General features: G+C 40.2%; 7 protein-coding genes across 11 annotated transcripts in view; 2 read left to right on the top strand and 5 right to left on the bottom strand.

Moving 5' to 3' along the window:
- Positions 1-792: 792 nt before the first annotated feature.
- On the bottom strand, positions 793-3,594 carry Dph1 (diphthamide biosynthesis 1). 2 transcript variants are annotated; one of them, XM_089259198.1, is made up of 3 exons: positions 3,481-3,594; positions 1,810-2,610; positions 793-1,750 (listed from the first exon to the last, which is right to left on the bottom strand). In XM_089259198.1, the coding sequence occupies exons 2-3, from the start codon at positions 2,584-2,586 to the stop codon at positions 1,151-1,153; spliced, it is 1,377 nt and encodes a 458-aa protein (XP_089115324.1). In that variant the 5' UTR covers positions 2,587-2,610; positions 3,481-3,594; the 3' UTR covers positions 793-1,150. The 2 variants fall into 2 exon arrangements, with proteins under 2 accessions (XP_089115324.1, XP_017957296.1); XM_018101807.3 differs by lacking the exon at positions 3,481-3,594 and adding an exon at positions 2,991-3,409.
- An 82-nt stretch (positions 3,595-3,676) lies between these two features.
- On the bottom strand, positions 3,677-5,820 carry Dnai2 (dynein, axonemal, intermediate chain 2). 2 transcript variants are annotated; one of them, XM_018101805.3, is made up of 5 exons: positions 4,672-5,820; positions 4,430-4,608; positions 4,138-4,375; positions 3,852-4,075; positions 3,677-3,787 (listed from the first exon to the last, which is right to left on the bottom strand). In XM_018101805.3, the coding sequence occupies exons 1-5, from the start codon at positions 5,818-5,820 to the stop codon at positions 3,769-3,771; spliced, it is 1,809 nt and encodes a 602-aa protein (XP_017957294.3). In that variant the 3' UTR covers positions 3,677-3,768. The 2 variants fall into 2 exon arrangements, with proteins under 2 accessions (XP_017957294.3, XP_017957293.3); XM_018101804.3 differs by having other exon boundaries at positions 3,856-4,075.
- A 313-nt stretch (positions 5,821-6,133) lies between these two features.
- On the bottom strand, positions 6,134-8,125 carry LOC108651883 (uncharacterized). Its single transcript, XM_018101811.3, has 5 exons — positions 7,973-8,125; positions 7,860-7,922; positions 7,363-7,801; positions 7,151-7,295; positions 6,134-7,084 (listed from the first exon to the last, which is right to left on the bottom strand). The coding sequence occupies exons 1-5, from the start codon at positions 8,115-8,117 to the stop codon at positions 6,980-6,982; spliced, it is 897 nt and encodes a 298-aa protein (XP_017957300.1). The 5' UTR covers positions 8,118-8,125; the 3' UTR covers positions 6,134-6,979.
- A 106-nt stretch (positions 8,126-8,231) lies between these two features.
- Positions 8,232-9,515, top strand: Pldn (biogenesis of lysosomal organelles complex 1 subunit pallidin). 2 transcript variants are annotated; one of them, XM_018101812.3, is made up of 5 exons: positions 8,232-8,367; positions 8,424-8,636; positions 8,699-8,783; positions 9,013-9,099; positions 9,273-9,515. In XM_018101812.3, exons 1-5 carry the CDS (start codon positions 8,342-8,344, stop codon positions 9,366-9,368), a joined length of 507 nt encoding a protein of 168 aa, XP_017957301.1. In that variant the 5' UTR covers positions 8,232-8,341; the 3' UTR covers positions 9,369-9,515. The 2 variants fall into 2 exon arrangements, with proteins under 2 accessions (XP_017957301.1, XP_089114975.1); XM_089258849.1 differs by having other exon boundaries at positions 8,246-8,367; positions 8,421-8,636.
- Sugb (Sugar baby transporter) lies at positions 9,114-15,860 on the bottom strand. Of its 2 annotated transcripts, none has more exons than XM_089258848.1 (6): positions 15,155-15,860; positions 13,251-13,389; positions 12,005-12,842; positions 11,484-11,951; positions 11,058-11,422; positions 9,114-11,025 (listed from the first exon to the last, which is right to left on the bottom strand). In XM_089258848.1, exons 1-5 carry the CDS (start codon positions 15,216-15,218, stop codon positions 11,102-11,104), a joined length of 1,830 nt encoding a protein of 609 aa, XP_089114974.1. In that variant the 5' UTR covers positions 15,219-15,860; the 3' UTR covers positions 9,114-11,025; positions 11,058-11,101. The 2 variants fall into 2 exon arrangements, with proteins under 2 accessions (XP_089114974.1, XP_017957295.1); XM_018101806.3 differs by having other exon boundaries at positions 9,114-10,303; positions 11,239-11,422; positions 15,155-15,859.
- Positions 15,861-16,016: 156 nt separating this feature from the next.
- On the bottom strand, positions 16,017-17,567 carry TfIIEalpha (transcription factor IIEalpha). Its single transcript, XM_018101808.3, has 2 exons — positions 16,370-17,567; positions 16,017-16,299 (listed from the first exon to the last, which is right to left on the bottom strand). The coding sequence occupies exons 1-2, from the start codon at positions 17,469-17,471 to the stop codon at positions 16,106-16,108; spliced, it is 1,296 nt and encodes a 431-aa protein (XP_017957297.1). The 5' UTR covers positions 17,472-17,567; the 3' UTR covers positions 16,017-16,105.
- Positions 17,568-18,618: 1,051 nt separating this feature from the next.
- Positions 18,619-22,271, top strand: part of LOC108650962 (uncharacterized) — a 35,227-nt gene continuing 31,574 nt past the window's right edge. The window contains exon 1 of the mRNA XM_089259727.1: positions 18,619-19,074. The gene's annotated coding sequence lies outside the window, so the exon portion shown is untranslated. The remainder of the gene's footprint in view (positions 19,075-22,271) is intronic.

Below are 22,271 nucleotides of genomic sequence, written 5' to 3'. Positions count from 1 at the left end.
TTATATTGATCATAACGATGCTAATGCTCTTACTAATCATGACTTTTTGCACCCAATCTACCCTTCAATCTACCCAATGACATTCTCCTATCTGGATTTACGGCTCTCTCATTATGAGTAATATACATATATACCATAGATTTCAATTGTATAAGAATGCAATGAATGCAATAATGGGCATATTATATGTCATTAAAGATTTCCTTCCTAATATTATAATACAATTAAGTAGTACTAATATTTGCTATTAAATTTTCAGCACACAGATAACAATATTATTTAATTAGTCGTTTGTTTATTCTACTTTCCAGTTCAGTGGACTTAATTTCGCTATCTTTATTCCTCACAGTCAAACAGTCATTATCAGTATGCTCTATAAGGGGTAACAAATTAGACTTAAGGCTTATTATTTATATAATTTTACTTTTCAGTTTTATTCAAAATTTGGGGCACCTCCAACAAAGCTAAGCAAAGTTTGAATCATACAAAAATAAAAACTAAATATAAAACCTGATTTGCCGTGCCTAACTGCTCACGCCTTCTCGATTCTTAAGTGTTAATTCACTTATACATGCATATAACTTTAGTAATGACAAAACATCAAGAATTCTGAAATTGTTTTAGCTGATAAGAGAAAGATGTTCGCAGGGAAAAAAAAAATACGACAAATATAAAGCCAAGGGGCTATTGCGTCGTTGTAAAGCAAATATTAGATTAAAGTAGCAGTCGAAAATTAAACCTACATGCTTTGTACAGTTACAGATGATAGTAATAAAACGATCAGAGTTCATATTTAGTTGGCGTATTAAACATTTCTTTAATCGTAAGATCGTGTAACTTTAAATGATATTTGTTCTCTGAAAAATGCAACTAAAACTAGAATATTAAATGGATGCTGTCATTGATATCAAATAGAATTCGATTGAACACAAAAGTTGAGCTAATATATACATATATATACACATATCTGAAGTATATACATATATACATTGCCACAATAACTTAGCAATGATATTTGTACTAACTTAAATTAGTAGGTATATTACATTTGGGCTGGGCGGTCACATAAACTAAATCACCTAGTTACTCAGCAGTGAGAGAAATGTATACGAGGATACGAGGACTGCCAATTTCCTCTGGGCCGAATTCCTTAGCCCTTCTTGAAGTCGAGCAAATCGGCCAATGCCGCCGCTTTGCCGGTATCATCCTTCTCCAGTTCGGCGCGTGTGCAGCGGCCACAGCAGTCGGCCGAGGGTCGATTCTCGCACTCACCGAGCGCTGGAGGCTTAAAGTTTGGTGTCCACGGACCTAGGCTGCCGCTGGCATAGAAGTCCATGGGATAGGCATTGGTGCGTGGCGAAGCATTGTCTGGCGTCCACTCGATGTCGCCCAGCACCACGGACAGCTCATAGGGATTCAGCAATGGCTGCTCGAAAGCCGAGCCCCAATCGATGGACAGACGTGGACAGGCGATTTGTACGAAGGCATCGATGTCAGCGAATAGCGCCAGCTTCTGTGGGAAGATCTCCGACAGCAATATTGTTGTCGTCGCAATGCCCTTGGCGTGCAAGCGCTTCTCCAGAAATCTGTGCACTCGAGCGCTGCCCTGCCGCCCCAGTGTGCCCAATATGATGCCAATGCGCTTCGCCTGCTTGGCACGCTGCACAGCCGAGTGACGTAGGCTCTGCATGGCCTTGTGGTCATAGTGTTCCACAGTGAACTTCTTTTCATATGGATCATACTTGTAGGCCTGCAAGAGATTGGAGTTAATCAAGTTTATGGTGCTTCGTTTTTTGTTTAATTGCCTACCTTGAGCAAGGGGTTTGCAATCATGGCGGATTCCAGGTGGAAACGTCCGTCACCCAGGTAGATAATCATTTGCGTTGTCTCCGGCAGCTGTGGCGAAGTGCAGCCCAATATTTCGCCCGGGCTCAGGGGCTTGGCCTGCGGCACCAGCACATCGTAGCCAGCTGCCTTCAGCTCTACGGCAGCAGCTTGCAGCGTCGTGACAAACTGTATTGTGCTGACCAGAGCTATTTGGCCCACATCTGGTTTGAAGTTCAGCTTGACGGAGTCCAGGAAGTGCAACGGATCGATTTTTATATCCACAAATATGTACAGGACCTTAATGCCGCAGGTCTGATCCACGGGTATCAGGCAGCTGTGGCCGTAGTGCACCAGCAGATCCGCTCCCAAGGCCTGCGCCGTGTAGTCATCCACGCAGCAGGCGCCATATGTGACATCGCCCATGATGACTGTGTCGGCACTTGTAAATCGCTCCACAATGTCGCTGATGACCATGGCATACATCAACAGTCCCTCTGGCAACTGTAGCGCCACGCGCTTTGCCTTCGTCTCTCGGATGCGCCAGATAGTTTTGTGCAGTTCAAAATTGTAGTTGGAAGGCAGCCGATCGATGGCCTGCTGAAGCTGGGGATCGTTGAGCAGCTCCTGTGGTATGCGATTGATGCGCGCCTTGGGTTTAAACACCTTCTTTGGTCTCGCTCGTATGACGACAACATCGCTGCTGTTGTTGTTGTTGTTCCCTTCATTCAGGTGGTCGATGGGTTGGACAATGTCCAACATGATGACAAATTACTGGAGCTACAACTGAAATGTACAAGCGTAAACACAAGCGATATTATAAACAAATGTGATATACAAAAACAAATGTGACAACAAACTTGACCTTGACTTTGGTCTTTGATTATCAAATAAATATATATATGTATATGTGCATGTATATATATTTATTTATTTTTTTTTTTTTTTTCGTTTTCTTATATTTATGCATTTATTTGTATATTTACGCATATATGGAGAGCTAATGAGCTCTGTGCGCTGTGAAAAATTTGGGTCTACGTGACTGCAGACATGCAAAATGCATATGTAAACAATTCGTTTGATTTTATTTTTATTCTTTTTCTTTTTGTTTGAAGAAGTTGCAGTAATTAAACATTGCATTTGATGACTCAGGTATGGGACCTCACCTTCACTTTGTTAATTAATTTTAGCTGCAACTGTCGAATGGCAAACGCGCCAAGGTTTTCACTGAGATTTCCTAGACGTTCACTTTGTTTTTCTTCTCGTCTAGGTTTTTGTTGTTGCTTTTGCTTTTGTTTTTATTATTGCTGATTATTTAATAGAGGCACACGTGTGCACACACACTTGTGAACTGTTTCTAAGATTGTTTGCAATTAGTTGTTGCCTCGCTAACAGTTCAAATTTAAATGCGGCTATGCTCAGGGGTTGCAGTTGCACTACGGAATTGGTCAGTGAACTTTTAAAGCAGCTGTTGTTGCGCCATTGATAACTGTTTCTGAGTCACGTAGGCCACACAGAGCAACGTGCAACATGGACGTTGGTTATACTGCCCGCGCACTTCAAACTATTTGTATACCATTCGGTACTTGTACCTGCACTTAATGTAACAATTACAAGTGCACTTATTTTATAACATCAACAACAAACTTTTCTTACGTTATTTATAAATTTTAAAGCAAATATATAGCAGAACTTTCAATGCTCGTATCGATGACTGTATTCTGTAGCTGTGTAATTTAATCAAAATTGGTATGCAGCTCACCGACTGTTGGCCGACCACCACAAATTATCGATTTCCTGCAGTGTTGAGCAACGCTGGCCGTTATTTTAAAAATTAAACAATTCGTGTGTGATATATATGTGCTTGAGTAACTTAACAGACCTATAACAATAAGTAATTTACAATTCAAGTTTTAAGCTTTCACGGTTTCCGCTTCCGACACATCAGCCTCCTCCGCATCCTCTGTAAGTATGGGAAAATATTAAAGATAAGATATTGTGTGAAAACAGTTTACTTTAGCGTTCACCTACGCTTGCCTCCGGGCATTCGTCTCAAACGCTCCTGTTCCACAGCGGCAAAATATTCGCTGGCTGCCTGCTCGCAGGCGCTGGCAAATGGCTCCATATTGATTTTGCCATTTAGCATGGTCAGATCGGCTTGCTCCTGCCCATGGTTGGCCTTAATCTTTAGCTTGCTCTCCCTCGACTTGGCCTCCAAAATCTTCTCACGTCGATTTTCGCGTTCAAACATCTTTGGAATACGAATCACAAAGAAGCAATCATATTATTTATATGTAAAGTACTGAGACTTACCGCCGTCAGGAGTGGCTTATCGTTTTTAGCCGACATTATCATATTGTCGGAAACCTCTATTAGAAAAGTGGCGCCTAGTTTGCTGCCGCAACTGACGAATTTACCATTTTCGTTGGTGCGTACGCAGTAGAGCGGCTCATCGCAAACTTTGACCGTCAGCACCGGCTCATTCTGCTGCTGCAACAGATCCCATGTGTCCAGCACGCCATCCATGCGAGTGATAAAGAATTGAGAGACCCTAAAGCAGAGATGGTTAGAGTTCGTATTGAGTTAAATGCGTGTCAATTCATACTTAGTGTAACTCCAGGCGCCGTCTGTCAGCATCGAGGAACTGCTCTTAGTCCATATAATTGAGCTCTCACGGCAATCCTCGGACCATATGCGTGCACACCAATCGCCCACCGTGAGGAAGTTCTTCACGAAAGCTGGATTTCGCGTGATGGCATAAACTGGACCCAAATGGCACATCATCTGCAAACAGAAAGAGGTTTGAAGATTGATAGATTATGCAGAGAGACTTTAATTAAGTCATACCCTGATTTGTATCTTCTCTGTGGGCGTTTTACCCTTGCGGTTGCAGGAGAAAAGCATTCCCATCTCGGTGCCAGCCATGAATCTAGTTGGTATGGTTGTCTCGTACTCCAATACCGAGATGCCATATGAGCGTGATAAGTCCTGTTCGTCGCCTTTAACCGGATCCATGAGCAAGCGATCCAGCGGCTCGCTGAGCTTGCGTGTATCCCACCAGAGCACTTGGCCATCGGACCCGCCCGAGAAGAACTCCGTGCCGCTCTTCGAGTTGTTCCAGAGCACCGAGTTGACCGGGTCACGATGGCAAACCTCGCGTTCACTGATCATCACAGGAAGCTTGCCGTGACGCGTATCCCAAGCAGCTACTTGGCCGTTGTACATGCCGCTGACCAGGCTGGTGGGATCCTTTTGATTGTACTCCAGACACACACATGGGACCTTCGGCTCCAGCGTTAGGAATGGTTCGTTTGGGTTTTCCACCTCCCAGATGTACGAGTTGCAGCGCTGCCCGGTCTTGTCTCCCTGGAACTTCATGTCACAATGGCTGACAGCCATTTTGATGCCACCATCTGGGGACCAGGACAAATGCTTTACAGGCACCTTTATCGGATTGGGATCACGATAGACGTTAACTGTGCGTGATTTGCAGGGCTCTGGCAGTGGAGCCGGCTCCATGTTCTCAAAGTAATTCTCATAGATGTTGACTGCATTGTTCTGGAATATGTAGTGCTCCATGGGTTTGGTTAGGTTCATCACTTGCGTTATGTAATTCTCATCCTTTTCAATTTTGCGCTTGTAGCGCACCGTCTGCTCCGGGTCATGCATATTGATGTCCTTCGGCCAGCCGCCCTCATTGTGCGTAATGCCCGTGCTCTTGTACGTCGCGCGCTCCGTGTTGGCCACGCTGAGCGATGTTTGCCCCGCATATTGTGTGGACCGATCCACGGGGTTCTTCAATATGAAATTCTTGACCAGCTCTGGATTTGAGTTCTCGCTAAACACCACCTCATCCTTGTCTTCAAAGTGCACCCGGGAACCAAATGTGCGTCGCTCCTTTTTATATATGTATTCCATTCTAGGAAATATATAAACTCTTAACCTGACAATTGTGTTGTTAAGACTAACTGTTATAGCATTATAAGCCGAGGCCATAAGTTTTACTGTACTCCTAGGTAACGAATTTATGTTTTATCAATATGCATGTTTTTTTTTTATTGCCTCGAGGAACTATTAATACGCTTTCAATTTAAGAAAGGTTAAATTCTGCCATATATATTATTTTTGATTTACATAAGAACAATAATATATATGTATATACCAGAAATTTAACTAAAAATTAAAATTTTGTACATTTTTTAGCGTATGTGTGGGATGTATATAAATATATTTCATAATATGTATTTCATTGTATTTAATGTAAAATATAATTCAATAGATTTTCTAAATTGGAATAAAAAACTTTAAATAGGGGGTGTAAATTACATTTTATTGCAGTGAATATCACGTATATTTAGAATATACTAAAACAATATTTAACTAAATAAAATTTGCTACTTTGTACAATTTTGCTAAATAAATTTGACTAATTGGGGATTGGGGGACTATTTACAATTGATTTCTGGAATTAAACTACATTTGAATAATTTTTCCTAATTGCTAACACAGCAAGCAAATTCATTGGCGGAATTCCATGGGTATTTCTCATCCAGTTGGTTCCGGCTCCATGCGGGCTTCGTGTTCCCATTATCAACTTTTTAGAGTGCCAGTGCGATGGTATTAACCTCCAGCTGATTTGGTACTCCAAGAGTTTCTATCGCCCACTGGCCAGAGTTCCTGGTCCGGTTCGAGCACGTTGTTGATCACCAGAGAGTCTTGCTTGAAGTGCAGATCGATCGGAAGACGCAGCGCAGTTTTATAGGCCTGCAGGTACAGCCGAGGCAGGGTCAGTTCAATCTGTCAATATGTTCGTTCGTAGGCGTCATGGTCCTAATGACTTTGACCTTGTTGGAAAATTACCAGACAAAAATTCCGCGATAAGAACGAGCAACCCACCCAATACATTTGCCTGCTCGTTAAAGTTGAGTTATGATAGCGACGCATACATAAAAAAGAGATTAGCTGAATTCCTTCTGGGAAAGTGCAGATAAAATTCTTGAAAATCTTGACTTGCCTGTTGCTTGCAAACAAATGGATTAGTTTACATAAAATCTTAAGATAAGCTTGATGATTTGTTTTAGGTATAAACAATGTTTGTATAAAAATATAATTTTAATATATGTTTGTAAATTTTAGTTATTAGAGTCAATTTTACTCAGTCGTTTTTATCTGTTTTTCGTAATTTCCTGATGGTATCAATATTTGCTGTGTATAGCATGACTGTCTTCTTAATTGAAGGTCCGTATTTACTTTTTGTAATCTGTAAATATAGTGTATTAAATAATAATTATTTATTAATTTAAGTTAACTTAAGCTTAATACAAACAGTCTTATTATTGGCTTGGTAAAGGGTCTCCACGGATTCGTCTTTCAGTCTAGCGCTTTGAACTATTGCTCTTAGGGTTTGAATTTCATCAATGAGTTTTTTACGCTCATCCTTTAAGAAGAAAACTTGACGTCTTAAGCTGCTCCTGTTGATAGCAACAAAATTCGATTACAGTAAATTTACAATTATAATTTTTTATATTTTTCACTTACACTTCGCATTCTAAATGCCTCGCATAACTGTCGCTTTCTGATTCTATTATTTCCATATGTTCTTCAGTATTTGTTTGGGGATCAAGCGAGTCAATTATTTCCAATTCAATTCGTCCGATTCGAGGCCCTTCTTCGGTTAGCTGAGTTTCCTCCGATTCGCTAATATACTCTATCATTTCATAGCTTTCATACTGGGTGCTCCCACTTTCAGCTGTTTCCTCTTCTCTATTGCTTGTGTTTGGGGTAAGCTGCTCAAGCTGTGAGGTCTTCGAATTCTCTTCCTCTATCTGCTTCTTCTTCTTACGGCAGCTAGATGGGCTTGTATTTTTACAACTTCTGCGTTTATTCTTAGCATTATTTAATAACAGTTTAGTTTGTGGCCCATGTACAGTGGGATAGGAACCAGGCTTTAAAATTGTAGGGTTCTTACGTGTGAAACCTGAAGGAAACATGTTGCTATAGAAACAGTTATGCTATGTATGTATGTTTACACTTACCAAGCTCATATTGCAGATTACGTTCAAAGTCTTCCGGAGTGAAGTGCTCATTACAGATACAGGCTAATAAATGATTTATTATTCTCTTATTCAATTAGTTACAAACAACGTACCTGTTGTTGTGTTTGTTATGTCGCGCTCGCAGAATTCAATCCATTTCTTGAGCTGTTGCTTATCTTTTGGAAAGTGAAAGTAGCGCCAATTTTTTTTATTGCCATTTCGATTGTTGTTGCCACAGTATCTTACAGCACAACGCATTATAATTCGTGATTAGCAATAGTAAATATGCATAATGCGGAAAAATAAACAAATCGCAGACTAATCAGCTGATAAGCGTGGGGCTGGTGGAGCTTGTTATCGATAGCTGCCAAAGTCGATAAGTGCGAGCCACTTGTAACATATACAACACTGTAATAAACAGCTATTTAACAATTGTTATTCGTGGAAGTCTGAAGCTTTGTCGTGCATTTTACGATTCAAAAATGTTGAAAAGCAGCAACTTGGACAGGTAATCTATAGGTAACAGCTAATATAAATGATTTTCACAGTTGTGTTCTCAAGTAGTGTTATTGGTGAACTCAAAGCTGATCACACGGCCACTGGCGCCGTCGCAGCTCCCAAGAAATCAGTTAAGAACAACAAAAACAACAACAGCGAAGTGCAACGAAAAGTAGACGAAATTGATTGCTCTACGGCAGCCTTGCAATTATCCTTTGGTGTCCTTGAAATAGCCGAATCACCATTAGTACGTGTGCGCAATCAGCTAAAAGAATTGATGTAAGTGGTGTTTGACTTAAGATGGGTAATCAATCACATACAAATACATAACTCGATTTCAGTGGCAAACAGAACAAATTCTACATTGATGTGTCTAAGGAGAAATATAAGCTGGATTGTAGCGAAGTATCAAAACTATATGATTTGGTAAGCGGAAACTGAAATTGTAGATGTGTAAGTGTTCAGTTAATTTCTGAAGTACGTGATTATCAGCACAAGTGATTAATATCAATTATAAACAATGTCTGGGCGTACAACTCTTATCGCTGACAGCTAAATGCATTTTATGATATTGTTAGGCTAATCCAAGTGTTTCATGTAAATGGCGCATGATATTTAATGAATTACGTCTACCTTACCGTCTACACACATACAGATGAGCAACGTGAAGCTCTACAAAGATAAACTGATTAAAATCAAAAAGGATATGCAGAGCATTTATCAACGTTCCAAAGTCATCAAGGTAAGGCAACAATGTACAAAGAAAACCAAAGTAACGAATCTTTATTGTATAGCATAAAACCATAAAAACAATAATTAACAGTGTGTACGAACTACGACCACATGCAATCATAATCAATTGTTAACTAGGTTTATCTTTATATATGTATGTATATATCGTATTTTTGATTACAGAAACGAGCTGTACACATCGCAGCCTGTAAGCAACGCGAATACCAACGCAAGGTCGAAAAGCAACAGCACGAGGAGTCGCTCATCGGCAATCAGTAGCTTTAGGGCCATAGATACAACAAGCTTTATAATTACTTATATATATTAAAACTAGTTATAATCGGGCAGTACTCAAACATAATGAGTACAGCCAGAGCTGACAAGACTCTAGGCTAAGAGCTAAATAAACATATCATCTAAAATGAATACATATGATAAAGAACAATACAAGAGAATAGTAGCTCCTTTGTCTTTCTATATAATTTGAAAAATACTTTCGAGATAGTTTTTACATGCATGAAAAGCCAATTTTCATAAGCAACATTGACTAATGTTTTAAGCTTTTTCTTCTTAATTTCTAAAAAAAAAAAAGAAACATTTAAACATTCACAGTTTTAGAGTTTCCAATACAATTTAAAAACATGCCATTTAAATTTAACAATGTAAAGCTTTGTTTATGCGTGTGCAAATCGTGATAAGCTAGCAAATTGAATTTAACTAATTATATGAAATCTTTATATCACAACTAGAAATACTATAATTTTTCCTTATCTTTTTTTTATTTGAATGAAAATAGATCTTCTTTGTACTGACCTTAAGCGCATAAACCTAGCCAAAGCATGCACTAGGGTAACACAAATATTGGATGTGTGTGAGGAATTTGTTGCTAGCATTACTAAAATTAGAGTACAATTACATATAATCATTATAATTACAATCGAGATTGAATATTTAGCATTCGCCATGCAATTTGATGAGGAAATTGTTCTGATTCAGCAGCAGGAAAAGTGTTTCTCTTAATTTGGTATTGGTTTTGTTGTTTTGATTTTGTTTTCTTGGCTGATTGTGTGTTGTTTCACGCTGGCAAGCATACGAATTCGGTAAATCGCCAGATCACAGAGAAGGATGAGGAGGAGCTGTTTAGCTAAGACCTGTATACTCCTGTTCATTCAGCATGTGCATTGCATCTGTCGGTGCGAAATATTTGACAGTGCCTAAAAGTATTCGAAATATGAATTAGTCTCTGTAAAAGTGTAAAAGAGTTTTATGTTTTACTTTTGATAGATATGTCGAATTAATTCTTTAGGGAATACCTGAATATCGATCGTATCTTAAGTGATAATGCGTAGCTGAATTGCATTTACAAACATGATCTAAAATGCCTTAAAGTGTATTTCACAAAGAGTGCGAAACTTTTATTACCAATTTTATTTTCTGTTTTGTTTTTGTTCTGAACTTTGTACAATTTTCAAATAATAAAAAAAAAAAATAAAGAAATATTGAAAAATGCAACAATGAGAATAGCTGTGTTTGAGCAGAGTTCAAGAAGTATATATTTGATATACATAAAAATGTTTTGATGTATTTTATATAGAAGATCAATCCAATTAATAAATTTTATATGGCTTTATATACATATGAATGAATAAAAGAATAAAGAAAAATATCATTTTATAGCCTGTCTTCGTCTCTTACGACTACAGTAAACAGGATTTATCAAAATACTTTATATAATTATTTTATGATTTATCATTTTATAGCTATGGGTGTTTTAATATCGGGTAATATCTAAATAGCGACAAGTCTTCTAGTTATTGTCCCATATTGAAACTCTTTTGGCATAGCTGAGAATATCTTAATATCCTAACTACCGCAACAGTTAATAAATTCATGTACATCTATCGGAAATGCTGATAAATTCTGTTAAATTCTTGGGCTCGATTAATAATCTTTGGGATCATAATTGACCTGTGTTGTACTACAGTAAGAAAGTGTCGGACGAACTCTTGGCCTCAGCTCAAATCGACATCTCTAAACCCATCGAGGTTCTTAATGCTAGTCGGGCAGTCGGGAGTTGCGGATGCATTGGCAGATGCAGATGCGGATGCGGATGCAGTTGCGGACGCTGCCGTGGAGGACCTACCCTTACCATTTTCAGCTGGGCCATTGCGCTGCAGGTAGATTTGTACACAGACATGGATGACGAACACTATGAAGGCAGCAATGCCAAAGATCTCAAAGGTGGTACGAGCGCCGACTCCATCAAAGAGCTGGCCTCCAATTTGACTGCCCATGGAGACGCCGATGCCCTCGAAGATCGCACCCACAAGACTCTGTAAAGAAACCCTCTTCAGTATGATCTTTTGTACCGTTTCTCTCTGGGATTGCGTTTACCTGCATGGTGGCCTCCGTGCCTGGCGGGGCGACTATGCTGGCGTACGAAGCCATTGTCGCATAGAAGAGCCCGAAGGTAACGCCATTGAGCAGCTCGATGGGCAGTATGTACCAGGGATTCTGCAGCATCGAATACAATATGAATCGCACACCAAACCCGAACAGCACCAGGCTCATGGCATTCACATGCCCGATGCGCTTCAGTATCCAGCCGGACATGAAGAAGAAGGGCAGCTCGCCGCCAAAGCACTGAATGCTCATGACGAGGCCCTCTAGGGTCTTGATGAAGTTGGCGCCATTGTCAAACGGCTTCGCGAGCTCCTCCAGATAGATGAATAGAAAGTTCCAGATCAACGCTGTGCCCAGGCCTATGGCCACGCACCAGAGGAAGAAGACGACGCAACGTATTGAAAGGAACATTTGGCCCACATCCCTTAGGATGTTGGCCGACATGTGCGTCTGGGTGTGCTATGGGACAGAATCCATTTAATACAAATCTCGATTATCTTCAGGTGACTTACCTTGAGCTTGGTGGAGGCGAGCATGTCAAAGCCCAGTATGATCAGGGTCATCCAGAAGACAATCGTGTAGTTCTTGTCAATGCTGCCCTCCTTGGACATCGTGTCCACCAGCAGTCCGGCGAGCAGGGCGAAGATGCCCCAGCCCAGGGAGCCGCACAGCCGCTGCCTGCCGTACAGATGATGTCGTTCGCCCAGTATGCCAAAGCAGATGGCATCGCCGATGCTCACCACGACTGCCATGCCCACCCAGCTGATGATCAGCATGCCAAAGAAGAACCAGAACTCGGGCAGAGCAACAGCGCTGCCCATATTGATCACCGAGCTGTCGGGCAGGAGTTCGTTGATGAATGTATCGTTGCACTCCATCTGGCAGCTGGACTGGAACATCGGCTGGTCCTTGGGGCAGTAGAGCGTCACGTTGCGGGAGTCGATCGTGCCCAGGTCGTGCGGAATGAGGAAGTTCAGGCATCTCATATTGCCATTCGCCTCCTCGATCAAACCTTTCATATCGATGTAGGTGGAAAACGTGAGTGTGTTCTTGGTCCGATTCGCCTGACAATCGCTCAGCGGATTCGCATCGAGCCAGTGCTGGCAGACGATGTCCCACATGTCTGGCTCCATTTGGCATGCCATGTTGCAGGTGAGTGTGCGGTTCCCATAGAACGACTCCAGCTGCGTTTCCGCGTCCTTTGGATAGTTGGAGCAGTAGCGTATGTTGGACACCCCGGCGTGACAATGGAACTGAGGCTTCTCTACAGCCGGCACAAACATCACCATAAAGAAGGCCACAGCGGTGATCAGTTGTCCAGCCAGAAAGAGAAATCGATGTCGATGGTAGCTGGAAGATTTGAATTGAGAGCATTAACAGAATCCATATTATACTGTGTGTCTCTCAATAATTATTTGTACTCAATTTGCTATACTAACTATAGGCGTTTTCTCTACCTATCGACGAAAGGACGAAACCCAGATGCTTTGTCATAATCAGCTTTAATCACTCTCATTATCTTTTTACTAGCTTGAAATCCGCATAGAGAAGCGCTTGGTCTTTTCAGCGATCAATCAACTACAGAGATTAGTCTCTTTTTAATCACTATCTTTCAATATTTCGTTCATAGAATCTCAGTTATGAAAATAGCGTAGAAATGAAATTTGTCTACAAACATCCATCCATCCTTCAATCCATCTTCCAATTTCACTTATGAAAATCGCATAGAGAGGCGATATTTCCGCTTGCTCCACTTACCGATCCGCTATGTAGCCAAAGAGCGGCTTTGCCAGCAAACCCACAATGGGCAATATCATGTACATGGTGCCAACGACAACATCGGAATAGCCCAGCTGTTTCGCCAGCGGCGGCATAAAGGGTACAACGGGTGCGGTGCCTTAAAGAAAACAAGAACATGAACCCAGTAAAAATAAAAAAATATTTAAATTTGAATACATCTATAAGAATAGATCTAAGTGCTTAGCTAGCTTGCGCAACTAGCAGATACCCTATGGTCCATACCATGCATAAGGCATGCCCTGTGACACCTCTGGCTAGTTTACAGGGTATCAGAGTACACAGCTCGTCGGCAATTAGCGACAATTGTCTAAATGTGGGTGTTTATAACTGATAAGAAAAAACAACAAGAACTATTACAATGGCTATTATATATCATCACGTACATAAATAAGCATATACATATGTATGACTTATATACACATATTTCATATCTATATGTATGTATGTACATATATACCTTTGTGCTTCTAGTTGTCAAGTTGAACAGTTTTAATTAATTTAAAAGCGAAATAATAATAATAGCTGATTTTAGCTTTGGGGCTTATCAAGGGCAAAGTGCCGTTGGGATATAATGTCGGTTGACCCACCCTTTTGACCAGGTGTCTGGTTTTTTAGAGCTTATCAAATAAAACGAGACGACGTTAAGCCGAATACTTTCATTGTAGTTTTGTGTCAGAATTAGACGCGCGTTTGGGCTTGTCTATGTGACACGAACACGACGTGTAAATGTGTGAGTGGACGGACATGTGTGAAAATCTAAAGAGCAGAAAAAAACCTACAAAAAGAAAGAGAAAGTAATTGTGAAATACAAAATAAACACATACTATAATTAGAAATAGAAGTAAAGAGGATATAATTATATAATAAATCAAGCAGATGCCAGAAAGATCAGATAAAATAAATAAGAAATAAATTTCTTCAATTTTAATTTAATTTTTTCAAAGTTGCAGTTTGTACTTAAAAAAGAAGGCTAACTACACTAAAATAAATAGCATTGAGGATTTGAAAATGTATGTATGTAAATAATTCAACTCTGTTCAATAAAATAGATATTAGACTGATATATACATTATATATATATATATATATATATATATATATATATATATATATATATATATATATATATATATATATATATATTCGTAATAATTCGTAATATATTATATAAAAAATTAATAAAGTAATAAAAATAATAATAAGAAAATAAAAATAAAAATAAGAGATAGAGGAAATAAATATAACAAAAAAAAATATGTAGTAACAAAAAAAGATATGTATGTACTACGAAAAAAAAACATTTTCAAATGATAAATAAATTCTGAAAACGTTCTTAAATTAAAATTTCACTATTTCGATTTTCTATTAAATTTAAATTGGTTTCATTGTGCAATGGAAAATTCAGTAATTTCATTTCGAGTTTTCGTTCATGTTTTTTTACATTTAGCATCTCTCGATTGTGGGCGATTGTTCTTCAAGTAAAACACGTCAGTTAAGTTTCAAGCTTTTGTTAAAAATAGTTCAGGTCTGTTTAAATAATCAACAGCACGTAATAATTGCACAAAAAGTGAATTAATTTGTCACTCAGTGCAGATAGGCTTCTAGGCTTGAATTGATTATATTAATTGTTTAAGCAATTACCATTTCGCCAATCACATTATCAAACAAATATTTCGTATATTTATGTGATTGTACTTCTTATCAGATCTCTGGTATCTATGCACCCTTTATTTACACTTTAACTAGATGATGTGTCAAATTCTTATCAGTTATGTGCTCTACTATTATCAACAGGTCCAACTGGTTCAACGTGCCATGTAAGATTTGAATGACATTAGTTAATATAACGTAAAATACTTTACCGGCATTGAAGAGAAAGTAATGCGCCTTCATAGGCAGCAAGTCCTTATCAATTGAGGCCTTCATCGTTCTGCTATATATTTAAATTAAATTCGGCCGGCAATTCCAATTGGGTGATCGATGATGATGGTTTGCCGAATTGCTGGCAATCAATTCGATTCACACTGTCGCGCACTTTAATTAAAGTTTGGTATATTTAAGGAAAACAGCTGCGGCAAGCATAATTCATCAGCGAGAATTCAAGCGCAATTTCGTTTCATGCACTTCTGATTGGATTACATTCGCATGTCAGTGTATGCGAGTGTGTGTGTAAAGCGTGATCACGTTTCTTGTATGCCGAATGAATTCGCAGGTGTTAATATTACACACTTGTCAGTAGGCATAGCACATCCCATGCTACTTTAGATCTATAAAATTAACTGTAAGCACACGCAATTCAATCCGTGTTGGCGGAGAATCTTATTAGAATAATAACTAGCGTCGACGATGGACTGGCACGGTTTGTTATATTCTATATACGGGTGTAGCTTAATTACTGTTTGCACTGGCCGCTTATCTTGAGCACACACGCGTCCACATATGTGTTTAATATACGCCCACAACACCTACAAGGAACATGCTTCGGATGCGAATGTAAAAAACATAAACACAAAAATTCCGATAATAGCTGACTGGTAGAGTCAGCAGTGTTAACTAACATGGACTGAAATCTGCATACGCTGCCAACTTCACGTAGCTCACATGTAAGCTAACAGAGTAATGTTAGCGGTCGCAGAGCAAACAGCTGATTGCATGTAGAGGCTCCATTGCCCAATAGTTTTGGCGCCAATCCGGCACAGAGAGTAAGTCGGATTGTCTTATTTGTTTTTGACGTCATGCGTCGACAATTTAATATTCTTAAGCTAATATTGAGACTATAAAGCTAATGCCTAATTGGGAGCAGGATCTCAGAATCAGTCGTATATATGGCTGTAGTGCTGCTGATACACATGTATATAGTTCTCCTTTTCCTGCGGTGTCATTTGCGCAATGAGTTTGTCGTCCAGCTGATCCAACGGATGCGGACGCCCTGCCACCAGGACTGTAGGCACATCGTCATCCTCTTCCTCTGACTCCGAGTTGATATAGTTGTCAAAGTCGACACTCGCTAAAAGGAATCATCGAATAGAGTCTAATAATAGAATATCAAGATTGGAAGAGCGGAAGAGTGGACTTACGTATCTTGGCGTTGTCAATATCATTCTCATCTTCGCTGGAATCACTTGAATTGGCATTGGAAGAGCCTTTTCGCATCCCCTTCATATGCGCCTCCCGTTGCTCTGGTTGCTTCTCGTGCTGCAGCAGCACCGACATGATGTCCTCGTTCTCCTTCTTATTGCGAGGCCCAGATGTGCTCGACGACTGAGCGGAATCAGCGTGAGAGGTGCCATCGATCGCATCCCCATCCGTTATCACAGTGCTCTCCGTCATCCAAATGGGTCGTGACTTCCGCTCGACGACAGCCTCGTTGCTGTCATCGCCCCCTATAGTGACGTCCACTCGTGTCTCCTCGACGGCAAATCCTTGGTTTCGCGTCGCCTCGCCCGACCATTGCAGACTGTCTGGACGTTGGGCGTTCGGCTTAGTTATGCCGCGAATCGTGTCTATGTCCACGGGCTCCGGCTCGAGCACTTCCGGTGCGAGCTTAATGCCCTCCACCTCGCGTAGCAGATCGTACAGCGGTTGCAGCTGCTCGTTAAAGTGTGCCAGCATCAGGCGTGAATCCTTCTTTGGCATGGCTGCACTGTCCTCTTCCACGGAGCTACCACAATACGTGCACCGGAACTCACATGTGGCCATGTCAAAAAGCTGGTCCGCCTCGAGATCTGTGAATGTTTTCGAACATGCGGAGCACTTAAAACTGGCGCGACTTGTAGCATCCCGCTCCTCGGTTTCCATTCGCTTGCGCATCAAGTCCAACTTGTACTTAACTACGTTTACGAAAGTCTTATAGTTGATGAAGTAGTAATTGACCTTTTGGGCCTTGCCATCCGGCCCAGTTTCCATTTTCAGGCGTATTTGTATGAACTTGTCGGTGCGCAGTGTTGTGATTCGCGCACGTAGCTGCTTCTTTTCGAACCGCAGCAGTTCGCCAATGTCATCTTCCTTCATGCAAGGATTCCGCACAAGCATGTCTATGATGAGCGCGTCCTCCTGCGAGTAAAAGCCTCGGACGACGAGGCGTGCCAACTGTTTCAGACTGCTGGGCACTTCTGTGACGTATCGTACTTCTGGTTTTGCTGGCGCTGAATTTGACGCAGCCGCCGAAGTTGAAGACATATTTTATTTCTAACAGCAGCAATAGTCGTGCTGTATTAGTTAACTCTTCTTCTTGAACAATTTCATTTACATTCATTGGGCCGCAAGTAAGTGCTGGAAAATGCAAAATGTTCATGTTATGCTCACGAAAATACCAACGTCAATATATCGATATGTTATCGAGTAAAGCATACCTAGTAGATACTTGAGAGCGCGATATTTCAAATTATGTGTGAAATTTATGCTAAGCAAAAGTGAAGTTTGTGTAATTTTTTGCTTAATAATGAGCTAATTTAACCGAGTTAATTTAATTTAATCTGTCATTTTCATATACTAAAGAACTTTGTTGGACTAATGAAACCGTAATAAACTAGCAATAAATATGCCTGCAGTTGTATCCAATGAAGACTCATACATATCTCTGTGCGTCAGAGCGTATTATGAAGGATTACGGCGGAATGCACAGAAGCGCTTGGTAAAGTTTGCATACAAAATAAAAGAGCGTAGACAGCAGAGCATGAAATATTAAGTACAACGCATGGCTAAACAAAGAAGTAGTACGTGAACGACTTGTTGGATTGGTGCAAGGATTTAAGCTTAGGTATGGATGTATTCATATGTACATAATGGCTGACTTTAATAGCTATTAAATATGATAACATGTTAAGTTTCTAATTAATATATTTCATAATATATATATATAATAATAATATATATATATATATTTGTCTATATTTTTCTTATTTGTAAATTAGTGGTATCACATAAAACCTTTTGCTATTTGTAATATGTAATATAAATAATGTTTGGCAAGCAAAAAACTTCCTCTTACTTAAACAAAGAGAGGAAGAGCGAAGAGAGCCAATGTGGGGGTGTATTTGTACATGTTTACTTCTATAACTGCATTGCGCATCTTCTCTCACAGCACTCAACAATAACAAAGTCAGTATGCAGTGGCGTTGTCTCTAAAAATGTTGAGTAAATAATCGTTTCATTTGTGGACAGTGTCTCCAACTAGAGCACTTAACTACGCTCATGTCGAAAGCTCACATTCGTGCAGGAGGCGAGAGAGCGCAGCGAGATTGCGCACGTTCCTTATTATTATATTGCTTTCGCTCTCACTGTCAACTTCTTATGCTCTCGTCGCTGAGCTTTCACACTTTCCCACTTTCGCAGACAGCACTCGCCTGCAGTTATGAGTCGTGCGCGCTTACGCTCGGTTGACCAATTTTCCGTTTAATTATTTTGTTCACGGCGCTCAACACATTTACTCAAACAAACAAACAACAAACAAAAACGTGCAAATAGTTGTGTGAATGTTTTTGCGGTTTCCCCAAACAATTTGCTGCGAGGCATTTTGAGATTTTCTGCAGTTTTCACTAAAAACTCATCGCTCACGGTATAGTTTTTTTTTACTTTTCGTCGGTCAAAAGCCCGAAAGCAGCGAGGCACAAAAAAAAAAAAACGCCAGAAAATAAAAAAGTAAAAAAGCGAAGAAACCATTAAAAACAAAAACACGTCGCGACACTTGTAAAAATTGATTTTTATTGCGCTAGACAAGCTATAGAATATTCCAAAATAACAAATATATGTAAATACATAAAGTAGAAATATATTCTAAAAGGTGCGTAAATTCATTATTAAATAAAAAATAACTAACTTTTAAGCTATTTCGAAGCGTATTGTAGTATTGTGCTGTTTCCACATTTGAGCTGCACGTGATTTGTTTGCTTTCGCTTTGTCTGCTGCTTTTCACTCGGCTCCACGCAATAGCATTCTACGCCATCCACCTTCCCTCATAGGCCTCCATCTTTGAGTTTGAGCTGCTCTTTGCAACCCCCGAACATGTTAGCCGGGCACTTAACGCCACCCACCGCCTTGGGGGGTGGCTCGTCCGCTCTTCCGCTCGCCCGCTCACCCGCTTGTCCAACCGCTTAGAGCTTGTGATGTCATAGCAGCGACATCCACCCATAAAATAATAAAGGACTTTAGACAGTGCGGCGCGACCCTTGGTTGGCTCAGTTTCCGCTTTAGGAGCGGCACCTGGTCGCCACGTATTGATGAGCGTTTAAAATCCAGTTTATAATCTTGTTCATATATTGCCCAGTGCACAACAATGGCAAAGGCAAAGAAATCGGGTCAAAGTTGCATAGTTTGACCCACTTCCAGGCACTGACGCTGACGCACAGCTGCCATGTGTTGCATGAATCACTGCCTATATTGATAGCAGCGGGACATCCAGTTAAAGCTCCCCAACAATGGACCATGCGCAGCTGTTTCTCGTTAGGAGACTCTGTTGACAATGTCAAGTTTGCATTCAGTCAACACCTACTCCAGCATGCTGTAAAAACATATAAACATATTCGATTATAACTGATGGACAATGTTTGTGATTTGAGTGAGCTTCTACGAAATCATTGAACAATTTTAACAGCATACTTTTATGCTTAATATACTAAAGGATATATGCAGGGAACTTGGTCTTCTTTTAGTTCAATAGTCGTTTATGTATTAATCATTGCAAATAACTTTTTAAAATATATGAAAATTTGTATTAAATTTTTATTTTGTTTTCTTTATAAAATAGTATCGTGTTTAGGTTATTACATATGTAATTTCTTTCGATAAATATAATTGGATATCGATTAGTCATAGTTCACAGAGAATATAAGAAATAAATCACACGGTAAAATGGAAAATATTACAGTAATGTAATTCAAAAAAAATTTATTTTCAATACTTACTATCAGAATATGCATTAAATATATCTTGATAAACATTAGTTTACATTAGCGGTAAATTTACCTTCTGCTTAGCAATATAATGGATTGTCATTCACTTTGTGCCTGTCAAAACGAAAGATTTATTTTGTTTTCATCGCTTAGATCAAAGCGCATTTGAGTAAAAGAACAAAAAAAGAGAGCAGGACGAAAATCGATATATGGAGCTGGCGCAGCACGCATACAAATACTAGCAAAGCGCCCGGAATAGGGGAGGGGGAGGGGCAGGGTGTTTCTGGGCGAAGCCAGCATGGGCTTAGATGTGGAGCAGGCCCTGACACACAACAGCGATTTAAAGCGTGTGGTAGTTACCGTTACTCGACGAAGTACCCGAGAAAGCAGCAAAATCCAATAAGCAGAGGGCACGAAGCACGCGAGGCAACCACAACAACAAAAGCCACAACAACTACAACAACAAAAATAGTAGCAACAACAGCAACTCAACTCGACTTGAACCAACTCCAAAAATAGACACAGCCAAGCGGCGGAAAATGCTTACAAAGCGAAGGGCCGCAAAACAAAAAATTTAATAGGTACGGGCGACAGACACACACACACACACACACACACACTCGTGCATGTGCAGACCCCAAAAATTTCAGAGCAGATGTTACTGCTGCTGCTGCCTTTGGCTGTTGACAATCACATTCATATTTATATTTAAGCTGACATTCACATTCAAGGGGCCGCAACTGCGCCGCACAGTATGCAACTTGTTTCGGGCTTGTGGCAGAAAGTTTTGCCTGATCTCAAATGCATGCCCCGTGGTGCCTAATAAGCACATGCCACAGCCGTTGGCACAGCAGCCGCTGCTGACCAAACAATATCGTTGCCAAAATGTCAAATTCAACTCAAAGTGTTGAGTCGTAATTGCAGTCAACTCTTCTCTGTGCCGCAGTTTTAAAAACTGCATGAATGCTAATTAGTGTGGGTTTAAAATCTACACAACTTTTTGATATTCGCGAAATGTTTCTGCATTAATTGCTGTCATATCAACTCAGAAAATAGTTAAACTTTCACATAACTTTCATAGCAATTATGCAAAAATTGAAACTTTATATTTAATTAGCTTTTCCTGCATGACTTTGGATATATGAAACCCAAAGCCAAAATTTGTTTAGCACGCACAGCTGTGTTGATTGCGAATTAATGAATGAAGAAGATATGCGGGAAGACATACGAAGTTTGTTTTTTTGTGCGGCGGAACAAAGGTTGGCCTTGCCAACCAAAATTTGTTCGATAGGTCATGAATGGGAGACGCGCTGCAGACGGACTTGAGATGAAATAGTTTACTAGACAAAGGACATAGCTCGTCATTGAAGGGACCCACAACGACCAGGAAGTCACAGAGAACAATGTCGCATCCCAACTCCGTTCCCCCTCCTGGGATGTTAGCGTGGGCCGCCTTTGTTTTGTTCGACTCACGGGCCGAAGGACAGCGATAAGGCAAACGAAAAGATTTGAGCTGCTTGAGCCAAGTCAAGAGCGGCGAGAAACGATAAAGACGACGAGAAAGAGGACGATGATGGGGTCATAGTCAAGAAGGTGACGCTGCAGCGAGACGTTCACCTTCAGCGGGTCGGGGCGGGGCGCAGACGAGAGCGGAAGTGGAATGCGAAAGCGAGACATAAAAAGGCCCCATATTTATGGCAATTAAATTGTCTTTCAAGCTCAGTTCCTTTGTTCTCCCCTAATGAGCATTTTGCGCAAACGCCTACCCCAGCTTACTTTTCTCGTTCTCTTTTTCATTTTTCATAATAACCCCATTTGACTGAGATTGGAAGCAGGTTAAGTTTTTAAATTGCAGTACACGTCTGACACACACACGCACACACATACCTCGAGGTGTATACACATACACAGATATACATACATATATAACACACTCTTGGCACAGATGCACGACAAAGCCTTTTGAATTGTTTCATTAGTCCTTGCCAACAATTTAAATTTAACATTCATTCTAGAAAGTACTCGAGAATATTATTGCAATAAATGTTTAGAAAGCTTTCTGCTTTATATCTAAAGCATAAAACCTGAT

This window comes from Drosophila navojoa, chromosome 4 (genome assembly GCF_054131105.1).
Source record: "Drosophila navojoa isolate 15081-1374.11 chromosome 4, UAZ_NAV_1.0, whole genome shotgun sequence".
Classification (NCBI taxonomy): Eukaryota; Metazoa; Arthropoda; class Insecta; order Diptera; family Drosophilidae; genus Drosophila; species Drosophila navojoa.
The sequence above is the reverse complement of the archived record's forward strand: the minus strand, read 5'-3'. Positions and strand labels throughout refer to the sequence as shown.